This window comes from Octopus sinensis, linkage group LG4, assembly GCF_006345805.1.
Source record: "Octopus sinensis linkage group LG4, ASM634580v1, whole genome shotgun sequence".
Taxonomy (NCBI): Eukaryota; Metazoa; Mollusca; class Cephalopoda; order Octopoda; family Octopodidae; genus Octopus; species Octopus sinensis.
The window spans coordinates 118,695,022-118,708,732 of record NC_043000.1 but is presented as its reverse complement, the minus strand read 5'-3'; the positions used below and the strand labels follow the sequence as shown (position 1 = coordinate 118,708,732).

At 38.5% G+C, this 13,711-nt stretch overlaps 1 protein-coding gene across 3 annotated transcripts in view; it reads left to right on the top strand.

The window, feature by feature from the left end:
* The window catches only part of LOC115211099, a 54,799-nt gene extending 54,314 nt beyond the window's left edge, over nucleotides 1–485 (top strand). For all 3 annotated transcript variants that reach the window (XM_029779994.2, XM_029779992.2, XM_029779993.2), the window contains exon 3: nucleotides 9–485. In XM_029779994.2, coding sequence (XP_029635854.1) covers nucleotides 9–229 — 221 coding nt within the window. In that variant the 3' untranslated portion in view covers nucleotides 230–485. The remainder of the gene's footprint in view (nucleotides 1–8) is intronic.
* The last annotated feature ends 13,226 nt before the right edge of the window (nucleotides 486–13,711 follow it).

The window sequence follows — 13,711 nt, the reverse complement described above, 5'->3', positions numbered from 1 at the left end:
TTCAACAGGTCTACTAATTACAATATCCTTGATTGTGTTTGGAGTGAAGTCTGAAGATCGACAGTGGATGCCACGTCCTGATCAGAACTACTTATCCTGGTCTTTTGGTATTTGTGTACTCTCTGGCTTCTTCTCCCTGTTTTCAGCAATGTGCTTGCTTGTGGCAAGCATCAGTTCCTCACGTGACCAGAATGTGGACTCTAAAGCACATCGTATGCGACGCTATTAACATGCAAATAACAGTGGAAAAAAAATATATAACTTGAAAGACAAATCTAAGCGTTATATTTGCTTCTTTCTAACTTTTCTAATTTCATAATGTATTTGTCTTGGAGGTTTTGTGGACATCTATTTCCTGTTTGCATCAACACCGCTCCCAAGATCTGACAAATTCTGGCAAACCATCTTTTGTAAATATATTCTTTTACCGATCTTTTGTATACAAAAATGAAAAACAACTTCATATATTTTTTAATGTTTCATCTAATAATACAGTAGTATGTTTCAATTTCAAAGAACCATATTTTTAACATATAACCTTAAAAGAAACATCAAACCTAGAAACATGGTTGTTTTCTTAATTAATAATTAGAATATTCCTATTAAAACTTACATTTAATATTCCTATTAAAACTTACTTTTATAATTTAGTATAGATAATAAGGGACTTGTGAGAAAATGCAATAAAAGACTAATTATTGACTTGTATTGGAAAATCTGTAGACCTACATTTTAAAAATGTAAATTCTTTTGTATTAGTTTCCTTGATAAATAATCCCCAAGGTTATCAATTTATTAATAAGTAATTATAGCTAATGTTGATCATGGTGAGTGAATAATATTGATATATGCAATTAAGGTAATTTCATAGAGATCACTTCTAATTTAATGTATCTCCGGCATTGGGTTTTATTTCATTATAAATGGTGCTTATAGTCTGATCAAACAAGTATTAAACTTTGTTATATTTTTTGTTTTAACTATTTTTATATGCTACAATACACAATACTCTGACTGTTATATATATATAAATGTAATATATATATATATATATATATATATAAATGTAATATGTGACAATTATTCGGTAGCCATAATAAAATTCTGAGTTTCGGATGCTGAGGTGGAAACCCACGCAGCTATCTCTTCAGTTATCCGGCCATCAGCAAAGATTTCTTCGATGGCCGGATAACTGAAGAGATAGCGGCATGGATTTCCACTTCAGCATCCAAAACTCGGAGTTTTATCATGGCTACCGAACAATTGTCACATATTACATTTACAGATAAATTCCTCTAGTTACATAATATTGAGGTCTCTTTCTTTCTTTTGTTGTCTTACCAGTTTTATCAATATATATATATATATATATATACATGTATGTATGTATAGGTAGTTATAGTTATAAGTCCTTACAGTAAATAGACTCTTGATTTTATAATTATATATTTGGTAAATACTCAGCCATTGATATTTGGATAAGTTTTACACAACTCTTTTTGTTAATATTTTAATCTCCTAAAATTAATATAGTTTGTAAATAAGGTTCTCTAACACCAGACTTTTAACTATGGAAGACAAAATGTCAGTTCTTCACCTCTGTGTTAGTTCTTATTGTCTTAGTTGAAACAAAAGTAATGCTGTGATGCATTTATGTGTGTGTGTGTGTATGTGTGTGTGCATTTTTTGGCAATGATATAAAGAGACAGACTAGGTTCCTAAGCTCTGCATGATAAAAAATAATTTATGACAGAGGAGGTAGTCTAATAAAATAATTAAATGGAGATTAGGCATGCTATTAAAAACCGTCATCATCCCATGGTTTCCTTTCAACAGGACTTTCTAAATTCCAGTCAGGTACTAATGTAAGTATATACAATGATTTAAACAAATTACTTTTCTGGTAGATTCTGTTCAGACTATTTATATTGTAAGCAAATTCTTTGTCCAAGTATTTGATATACACAGCATGGAAACCAAACAATCTGTTGACATTGTTGGCTGCAGACTCTGTTCACACATGAAAAGTCGTTTTTGTATTGCCTCCATAAGAGTTAGCTTTGTTTGTTTATGTCGTTGTAACGTTGTGTTGTATATTGTTGACCATGCTCTCTCTGACATGATACATGACGGTAGAAGATGACTGAATCATGCATGTCTGCTGATCTATGGGAAGAAAAAAACCACAATTTATTATCTTGAATTGCATTGATGTATGTGTGTTTTTGGTTGAGTTTTTGTGATTTTATTCTAGCTCTTAGAAATATGGTTGCATTACAGATAGTTTTGTAGGATTGAACATAATTTAGAGGAGTTTCCTTTGAAAACGTTAAATATTATTAGTGTTGCTCAATAGACATCCATGTTAACAAAGTGGCCTTTCCAATGATTTCGGACTTGTTTCCATAATCAACACTTTGAAGTTTATATCAACAGATTTTTGTAAATACAGCCGTAGGAAATGTGCCAGAAATGGAACAACCAAGTCTGATATGATCTCTCCTTGACCTGTTTCGGAGTGCAGGGATCCCAAATAAGAACCAGCTTGGGCTGTAGCTAATTGTCTATTCCATTCCATTTACACCAACTTAAAAAAAGATGTAGATGTGAAATGACAATCAAGATGATTTTTAAAATATTGTTCGTCAAGAATCACTGATATTTTTTGATAGAATTTCAACAGGTTCATGCAAAAATTTGGTAATTAATTCATAGTGAAATGAAATTGGACAGACGTTTTAGGTTGATGATTAGGATGACAACATTAGATCCATAATAACATTTACATCTATATTTTGATATAAAACTTTTTTTTATTTCCAGTCTTATATAAAAACATTTTGCCATTTTGGTGCAGATTAAGACTTAAAAATTTTTTATTAGTTATAGAAGTTTCTTTTTTACCTCACTTCTTAAAGCATATTTTTTTGTTTTAAGTAAATTTTCACATTTGATAAAATCTTAATATAGTATATATTCAAAAATATATCATATTCCATATCTTTATCCTAAAAAGGAATTGTACTTTTTTGTATAATAAATATATTTTCTTTGATTGTTTTTGTGTACTGTTTTCATTTATTCTGCCTGAGTAAATTTAAGTACATTAAAAGTGAACTTTTTATTTTTGTCGAAGGCACTCGAGCCCTGTGCTAGTAGGGTGTTAAGAGCACCATCCGAGCATGATCGTTGCCAGAGCGGCTATCTGGCCTCCGTGCCGGTGGTACGTAAAAGACACCATCCAAGCGTGATCATTACCAGCATCGCCTTACTGGCACCTGTGCTGGTGGCATGTGTAAAAGATTCGAGCGAGGTCATTGCCAGTACCGACCGACTGGCCCCATACTGGTGTCACGTAAAAGCACCCACTACACTCTTGGAGTGGTTGGTATTAGGAAGGGCATCAAGCTGTAGAAACTCTGCCAGTTCAAGAGCCTGGTGTAGCCATCTGGTTTGCCAGCCCTCAGTTAAATCGTCCAACCCATGCTAGCATGAAAAGCGGACGTTAAACAATGATGATGATGATGATGAGACAGATTATTATACACTGAATGGATGTTTTGAGGAAACTTGAAATTTGTGATTTACAAATGTTGATTTTGAATCATCCTCATCAACGTTTAATTTTCACTTTTCCATACTTGTATGTCGCAGATTTTTTATGGGTGAGTGTCCTTCCATTGCAAGCTCTCTCCTGTTTCCCAGCAAGATAATATTTTCCCATAGCTAGACATGTTTTTTTTTTGCAGGGGATTGGAAATATCTTTGCTTATATAACAGTTAAGATCATTTACAACCATCATATGATGCCTAGACAAGGATACACACACACACACACACACACACACACACGATGGACTTCTTTCAGTTTGCACCCAACCAAATCCACTCACATGGCTTTGGTTGACCCTGGGCTATAGTCACTTGTCCAAGGTACAGCTCAGTAGGAGTGAATCTGTGACTACATGGTAGTGAAGTAAGCTACTTAAATACAACGAAGCCCACACCTTAATCATGGGGTAATTATAAGGGACTTTAAGTAAGTCAGGCTTTTAGGAGGAAGGCTTTTAATGAGGGCCCAAAACATTTCCTGGTTGAGCATAAAGCCAAAGAGGAAATTTACAGACACATTCCACCCATCTCTTATTGTTGCTTGATGCCGTGTAGGCTTTGTTTATTACTGCTGTCTTGCTGAACATCAGGTCATATTGCATGTTATATTTTGGTAGGTGGAGGTGCAGTGGCCCAGTCGTAGGATTGCGGTTTTGATTCCCAGACCAGGTGTTGTGAGTGTTTATTGAGCGAAAACACCTAAAGCTCCATGAGGCTCCAGCAGGGGGTAGAGGCAATCCCTGTTGTACTCTTTCGCCACAGCTTTCTCTCGCTCTTTCTTCTTCTCACTTAGCCAGCCAGGTGGCATCATTTGAAGGCTAAAACAATATGAAGCGCATTGTGACCAGCGCTGTGTAGCGACATCTGATAGCCTGGTTGGTCACGGTGATTACAGTGATATTTTGGTAGCTTCAGCACCTGAATAGATGTAAACATCACTCAGCTACATTGAGGTTATTGGTAGGGACATACAATATGAAATTGAGGATTTACCGAGACTAATAAGAAACAGAAATTCCTTGTACTGCATGGTAAAAACCCCTCTTGGTTAAAGCTCAAAGGAATGTTGAGGGCAAAATAAAATTCTTAATTGAAATCTTGAAAGTTGGAAAGTAGATGAAAAACGTTGCAATTGTTAGCATCTACCACAGAAAATCATCATCATCATCATCATCGTTTAACGTCCTCTTTCCATGCTAGCATGGGTTGGATGGTTCAACTGGGGTCTGGCAAGCCCGAAGGCTACACCAGGCCAGTCAGATCTGGCAGTGTTTCTACGGCTGGATGCCCTTCCTAACGCCAACCACTCCGAGAGTGTAGTGGGTGATTTTATGTGCCACCGACACAGGTGCCAGACGAGGCTGGCAGACGGCCACGCTCGGATGGTGTTTTTTATGTGCCACCGACACAGGTGCCAGACGAGGCTGGCAGACGGACACGCTCGGATATGGTGTTTTCGGTGTTTTTCTTATGTGACAACACAGGTGCCAGACGAGGCTGGCAAACGGCTACGATCGGATGGTGTTTGTTACGTGCCCACGGCACGGAGGCCAGTCGATGCGGTACTGGCTACGGTCCCGTTCGGATGGTTTTCTTATGTGCCACCGGCACTGGTACCACAAGGATACAAATTCCATTGATGTTCATCTATTTTGATTTGGTTTGACTTGATTCGATTTGACTTTGATTTGATTTGCCTCAACAGGTCTTCACAAGTGTCACAAGCAGGAAGGTATGCACAGGTGGACTGACTACGTCCCAGGTAGGGGCCACGGGTTATGGCTTCACTAGTCTTGCCGGGTCTTCTCACGCACAGCATGAGATAATTTTATGAAATTAAGAATTTAATTTTACAAGTTAACTAGCAGTATTGCCCGGCGTTGCTCGGGTTTGTTTCGACCATTTAGAATTGGAATTTTTGAAAAGTAAATATTTTTCATTACGGAGCTTGTTATTCTCTTCAAGTGAACATTTTTCTGGTTGAAATACACCGAAAAATGGCGACACAGGAGTAAAAAAATCGTAAAAAATGGGAATTTTCATAGAAAAAAAGCACCATTTTGATGTAAATAATTTTTGGCGTTAACATGGTCCGATTTGATATTTTTCATTCTACGGAAGGAAGAGCAAGCCTTCTTCTATCATACTCTCAATTTTGGTCAACTTGCGCCGCAGTGTCTCGGAGGAGATAGTGTTAGTTGAAGGCTGCCAAACCTGACACACACAGACAACTTCAGTTTTATATACATATAGAGATTTACATTCTCAAGGAAAGCACTGCTTGATAGATGCTTTTAGGCAAAAGAATAGAATGCAACATTGACGAGTATAGATTGTAAGATTTTGCACAGAGCAATAAGTAATTCATTCTAGTATAAATTATAGTCAATGATGGGTTTCAGTTTTAAATAACTTCCTTAACTTTACAAATAAATGCATGAAATTTTGATACAATATAAAGGACATAATGGAAATTAATATGCACAAGTCAAATTTTAAAACACTACTACATCACTTATGAAAAATGACATCGCTTAAATACAGCCATTTTCAGCTTTGCATGCCCATACATTTTCCAAAACTTGCACCCTAACACCCTCAAGAGTTTCAGACCCCACTTCTCTGATTTCTCTGTTGATGTTCTCTTTCAGTTGCACCAAGGTCTCCAGTTTGTTAACGTAAATACTCTCTTTTAGGTATCTATAATTGAGAACTTTTTGTGCCCGGCCATTCAAAGTAGACTTCACACATGGCTCCAACAAGATGGGGCAACTGCTCATACCGCAAGGGAAACAATGCAGTTGCTATGGCAAGTGCTTTGGAGAGAGAATAATCTCCTGCCACGGTAATGTCAACTGGCCTTCACATTCCCTTACTTGACTAGCCTGGATTTTTTCTTATGGAGATACCCGAAAGAGAGGGTTTACGTCAACAAACCGGAGACCTTGGAGCAACTGAAGGAGAACATCAACAGAGAAGTGGGGTCTGAAACTCTTGAGGGTGTTATGGTGCAAGTTTTGGAAAGAGCATGGTCATGTGAAGCCGAAAATGGCTGCTATTTAAGTGATAGAATTTTCCATGAGATGTAGTGGTGTTGTAAAATTTGACTTATGCATATTAATTTCCATTAAGTCCTCTATATTGTATCAAAATTTCATACATTTATTTGTGAAATTACGGAAATTACTAACAATTAAAACATATCAGTGACTTTTGGGACACCATGTACTTGCACTTAGAGTCGGTCATCATCATTGTTTAAATGTCAACTTATCCATGCTTGGATGGAATGAAATGAGGCAGATTTAATACAGCTGGATACCCTTCCTGTCACCAACCATCACCTGTACCCAAGCAAGGTAATATTTCCCATGGCTAGATTTGTTTCCAGAATATTGGAAATATATGACACAATGACAGTGACACTTTATTTACAAATATAATGTGATGTCAAAAGAAGGAGAGACACATATACATGATAGGCTTCTTTCAGTTTCCATCCACCAAATTTCCTTATCAGGAATTGGTTGGTCTCTGGCTATAGAAGGCACTTTCTCAAAATGTGACACAGTGGCACTATACAGTTAGGAAACAAACCTCTCAGTTACACAGCCATGTCTCTGCTAATATCAATATTTAGAACATAGTGCCGCCTTGACTGGCTTCTGTGTAGGTGGCACGTAAAAACCACCAACCGATCGTGGCCGTTGCCAGCCTCCCCTGGCACCTGTGCTGGTGGCACGTAAAAAACCACCACTACACTCACGGAGTGGTTGGCGTTAGGAAGGGCATCCAGCTGTAGAAACTTTGCCAGATCAGACTGGAGCCTGGTGCAGCCTCCTGGCTTCCCAGACCCCGGTCAAACCGTCCAACCCATGCTAGCATGGAAAACGGACGTTAAACGATAATGATGATGATGTCCAATCTACTCTAATTTCACTTTTCTTACTGCCAGCCATCACTCTCTCTTTCCTCCGGGCCTCATCTTTTGTCACTCACCACCTTACTCCAATATATAATTATAATTTGGAGGAGTTGAGTCAAGCTGTTATTAAATACACATAACTCCAAACAAATTGTGTTGAATGCTACATTCTTTTGTATTTTTCCATCTGTATCATCATCATCATCATTTAACATCCATTTTCCATGCTGACATGTGTTGGATAGTTTGACAGGATTTACACATATACCAGGTCATCCCATAAGTTATGTCCAAATTTTGGGTAAGGGAAAAGTGATCTAATTTTACATTTTTATTAAAATTTAACCCTACATATAATTCCCATCATTATTGATGACTTCCTTCTACTCACCAGTTTTTAAATTCCATTGGTGAAAAATTCTTCTGTTTTGCTGAGAAGGAAGAGAAGTTAAAACAGAGGTCAGTTTTGACCTCTTTCGGGAGTTTTGAAAAAATGGTTATCAGAAGGAGTGAGGTCCAAAGAATAAGGTGGGTGAGGGATGTTTTCCTAACCAAGTTCTTTGATTTTTTTTCTGATGTAATCTTTGCAGTATGGGGCCTTACAATATCATAATGAAGCCCCACTCACTTACAATTCACCAAAGCAGACTTTTTTTTATTCAAAGCAACATCCAAATGCTCTAATTGTTGGCAATAGGTGTGGGCAGTAAAAGGCGGCGAGCTGGCAGAATCGTTAGCACACTGGACGAAATGCTTAGAGGTATTTCACCTGTCGCTACGTTCTGAGTTCAAATTCCGCCGAGGTCGACTTTGCCTTTCATCTGGGGTCGATGTAATTGACTTAATCCTGGGGTCGATGTAATTGACTTAATCCATCTGTCTGTCCTTGTTTGTCTCCTCTGTGTTTAGCCCCTTGTGGATAGGTGTGGGCAGTAATTGTTGCATTAGTTGGTAGCAGCTTAAAGTGGATGACTAGCGCAATCTCACCAAACAAAGAACTTCTTTGCATGAAGGTCTTTTTTGCTTTGTGGTTTAGCCTGTTCTCCACAACTAAGCCATTGCTTAACATTATAATTAAAAATACATTTTTTCATCACCACTAATTTGTCCAAAAATGGCAAGATACGCTCACAAGAAGGAAGAAATGAACAGATGTCCACTTGTGATTTTCAGTTGTTTTCTGTCAAATCATTGGGAACCCATTTCTGAGTTTGGGCACCTTTCCAATCTGTTGAAGATGGTTGTTGTTGTTGTTGTTAAGCAACAAGATGGGTAAGGGTGATTAGGTGATGGTGTTGGGCTTAGGGGTGGGAGACCCCAGACCTTGGAAAAAAATACTTTGGTCGTCTTGTTGTAGTCGAGGGCTCTTCGTTGATGCCCGACACCACTGGGAGGTGGCCCTCGATGACGCTGGAAATGAAGGTCCAAATTCTTGAATGGCTGAAGATGGTGGTGAAAAGTTGAATGGCTTGAATTGAACTTGCTTGCCAATTCTTTAACTGATGCAGCATTATCCTTCTCAAGTTCTGACAAAAGAAGCTCATCATCAAATTCAACAGGGCATCCTATTCTTGGCCCCTTTATGAAATCACTATTTTTGTACTTGCAAACCTCTTCTGCAACTTCTTTTGTTCAAGCACTCTTCCCCATAAACACAATGGATATTTTGAGTTGCTTCTGCTGCATTGCTTCCCTTTTTGAACTCATAAAGCATTATCTGCCTTAAATGCTCCTTCGATGCATCCATTTTTGAGTGGGGGTTGATATTAATAATTAATGTAGTCAGATTATTCTTTCAAAAAATAAAATTATATTAAATTAAAGGTTTCCAAATTAATGAGTATCAATCAATACCATTTTACATTTTAGAATACTGCAAAATTTGTTAGAAATTACATATGAAATTTTGGATATTATTTATGGGATGACCTGATATATATATATATAAATATATATGGAGGCATAGTGGCTGAGTTCCTTTTGAGCAAAGGGCCTGATAGAGAAAAAGTGGCTCAGTTTCTTTCAAGTATTGAGCCTAATGGAGGCAAAGTTGCTGAATTCGTTTTGAGTGTTGGGCCTCACAGAGGTGGGATGGCTGAGTTTATTTTGAATGTTGGGCCTCATCAAGGCAAAGTGGCCAAGTTCCTTCAAGTGTTGGACCTCACAGAGGCAATGACTTAAGCCTTTGGCATTATGTTGTGCTTAAGAAGAAGACCCATGAAGCAAAATCGCAATTGTGGCAGATACTGGTGTCATGCAAACGGCACCCATACCTGTGGCACATAAAAGCACCCTTTACACTCTCAGAGTGGCTGGCATTAGGAAGGGCATACAGCTGTAGAAAACCATGCCAAATCAGACTAGAGCCTGGTGCAGCCTTCCAGCATGCCAGCCAGTCCAACTGTCCAACCCATGCCAGCAGAGACACCGGACATTAAAATGATGAGGATATATATATATATATATATATATATATATAATACAAATAAGAAAATGGAGAAACAAAATTAGTTTGTTCATCAAGTTTCGGATATTATAATGTTAGATTATTTATTCCTTTAACAAAATGAGAACATCAATAGCATACATATATATCTTATAATTCAATACATATAAGATATAAGATAAGAATACAAATTAAAACAGTCATAATATACATTAATAAATCGTTAAAATCACTCCTTACAGCTGTTTCAGCCTATGGCTAAAAGTAGCTAATTTTATTTTCATTGCCTCTATATATATATATATATATATATATAGGAATGTGTACACTTATGAGTGTCATATATATGACATGCATAAAATGTGTACACATGCATACATATATATTATCATCATTTTAGGTTTTCTTTCCATGCTGGCATAGGCTGGGCAGGTTGTCACGACCCAAGCGATTTCTTATTGGGAGCTACTGCTCTCATAGTTACTGCTTTCAGGAACTGTTTTAGTTTCTACTGCTAGATGTCTTTACCCTCCTCAACCATCTTACAGAGTGTATGGGTGCATTTTGTGAATGCTAGAGAGGTTGGTAGGTCCTTGGGAAGACAAGACAAAGAGACCTCGCAACCGTAAGCTTTCTCTGCTCATCTATCATCCACTTCATGCTGTGTACTCTTTCTCTTTTACCTGTTTCAGTCATTTGACTGCGACCATGCTGGAGCACCACCTTTAGTCGAGCAAATTGACTCCAGGACTTATTCTGTGTAAGCCTAGTACTTGTTATATCAGTCTCTTTTGCCGAACCGCTAAGTTACGGGGATGTAAACACACTAGGATCAGTTGTCAAGCGATGCTGGTGGGTGACAAAATCAGACACACAAACATATACACAGACATACATATATACGATGGGCTTCTTTCAGTTTCTGTCTATCAAATCCATTCACAAGGCTTTGGTCAGCCCGAGGCTATAGTAGAAGACACTTGCCCAAGGTGCCATGCAGTGGGACTGAACCCGGAAGCATGTGGTTGGTAAAAAAGCTACTTACCACACAGCCACACCTGCGGTACATTTTTCATGGCATCAGCACTAGAGAGCCTTCCTCACTAACCACTCTTTAGAGCGTAGGGAAGGCCTTTCAACTGTGGCACTAGCTTAGGGGTTGCATACAGTAAATGCAGAATGTACTCAGTAACCAGTCACTGCAGGTATGGTGATTTGATAAGAAGTTTGCTTCCCAACCACAGTTTTCTTGGTTCAGTCCCACTGCATGGCACCTTTCGAAAGTGTCTTTTGTTATAGCCCCGGGCTGACCAAAACCATGCAAGTGGATTTGGCTGATGGAAACTAAAAGAAGCCCATTGTGTGTGTGTGTGTGTGTGTGAGAGAGAGAGAGAGAGAGAGACTGTGTCTGTGTTTGTCCCTCATCACTGCTTGACAACCGGTGTTGGTTTGTTTACGTCCTTATAATCAGCAAAAAGGAACCGATAAAATAAGTACCTGGCTTTAAAAAAAGTACTGGGGTTGATTCAGTCAACTAAAAAATTCTTCAAGATGGTGCCCCAGCATTGCCGCAGTCATCCTTGCTTCTTCCACCTGTCGTTTCTGATCTTTCTGTTGTCATCTTGCTCTCTCACTTTCTCTCTCTCTCGCGCGCGCTCTCTCTTTCTCCTCGACCATTTGAATGGATATTGCACATCTTTGGTTACTTATAAATTCGTAGTTCAGCAAAAGAGACTGATAGAATAAGAACCAGGCTTTAAAATTAAGCAGTGGGGTTGGTTTGTTTGACTAAACCCTTTAAGGTAGTGCCCGAGCAAGGACTGAAACAAATAAGATCAAAGTCATCTCTGTCACTCTTTCCTACTCAAGGCACAAGGCCCGAAAGTTTTGGAGAGGGGGCCAGTCCATTAGATCGACCCCAGTACACAACGGGTACTTAATTTATCGATTCCCGAAAGGATGAATCGCAAAGTCGACCACGGCGGAATTTGAACTCAGAACGTAAAGACATACAAAATACTACTAAGCAGTTCCTCTGGCGCGCTTACGTTTCTTATTTCTTTATTGCCCACAAGGGGCTAAATATAGAGGGGGCAAAGAAGGACAGACAAAGGAATTAAGTCGATTACATCGACCCCAGTGCTTACCAGTGCGTAACTGGTACTTAATTTATTGACCCCGAAAGGATGAAAGGCAAAGTCGACCTCGGCAGAATTTGAACTCAGAACGTAAAGACGGACGGAATACCGCAAAGCATTTCGCCCGGCGTGCTGACGTTTCTGCCAGCTCACCGCCTTTTCTCTGTCAATCTTGCCCTTAACTCAAGCTATTCAGTACACCCCAACCAGCGCTGGATTAACCATTAAGCAAAATAAGCACAAGCTTAGAGCATCAAGGGAAGAGCGAGGGCACCGCAGAAATGGTGAATGGCTTACGGCACGAAAGAAATCACTTTAAACTTGCTAAAATAATATTCGGGATGTTAAGGGCGGCGAGCTAGCAGAATCGTTAGCACGCCGGGCGAGATGCTTAGCGGTATTTCATCTGTCTTTACGTTCTGAGTTCAAATTCTGCCGAGGTCAATTTTACTTTTCATCCTTTCGGGGTCGATAAATTAAGTACCAGCTGCGTACTGGGGTCGATGTAATCGATTGGCCCTCTTCCCCAAAATTTCGGTTCTTGTGCCTAGAGTGGAAAAGAATATTCGGGATGCTTTATCTCTACAAATTACAGAAGCAAATGTGTTATATAAGATCATTTTTTCTTTGATCTGATCAAAAAACTTTGAATTGAAAATGCCGGGGAGAACCTTTCAAATATAAATAAAGTGAAAGTATGCAATATATATATATATATATATATATATATATATATATATATATATATATATAGGCATAGGAGTGGTAATTAGCTTGCTTACGAACCACATGGTTCCAGGTTCAGTCCCACTGCGTGGCACTTTGGGCAAGTGTCTTCTACTATAGCCTCGGGTCGACCAAAGCCTTGTGAGTGGATTTGGTTTACGGAAACTGAAAGAATCCCGTCGTATATATGTATTATGTATGTATGTATGTATGTATGTATGTATGTATGTATATATATATATGTATGTGTATGTGTGTGTCTATGTTTGTCCCCCCAACATCGTTTGACAACCGATGCTGGTGTGTTTATGTCCCCGTAACTTAGCGGTTCGCCAAAAGAGACTAAGTACTAGGCTTACAAAGAATAAGTCCTGGGGTCGATTTGCTCGACTAAAGGCGGTGCTCCAGCATGGCCACAGTCAAATGACTGAAACAAGTAAAAGAGTAAGAGAGTAAAAATAAACATTATTTTCCATCTTACAGTTAGTTTTATTTCATTTTGAAAAAACCCCAAAATTTTACGGTTTATCATTGTTTATATTTTAAGTTACATGTATATAAGGGGCCCCCAAATCTTCCAAATGCTTAGAGCCTCTATGGGACTTAATACGGCCCTGCGCCCCAGTCACGTCTTTCCATATATATCTCCTTTCATTTATACTCTGTTTTTAGAACTTTGATCACCATAATCTTTTCTTTTAAAAGATTGCATATCCACCAAGAACATCTCTTCTGTTTTTGCTTTCGACTTAATAATCATTCTGAAAGAGTTGAAGCCAAGCAACGAAGGCGTTAGCTTTATTCTGTTATCTCAGTAATGTCTATGAGCATTGCTTTCTCCCAAAGTAACTAAAGGAGAAAAAC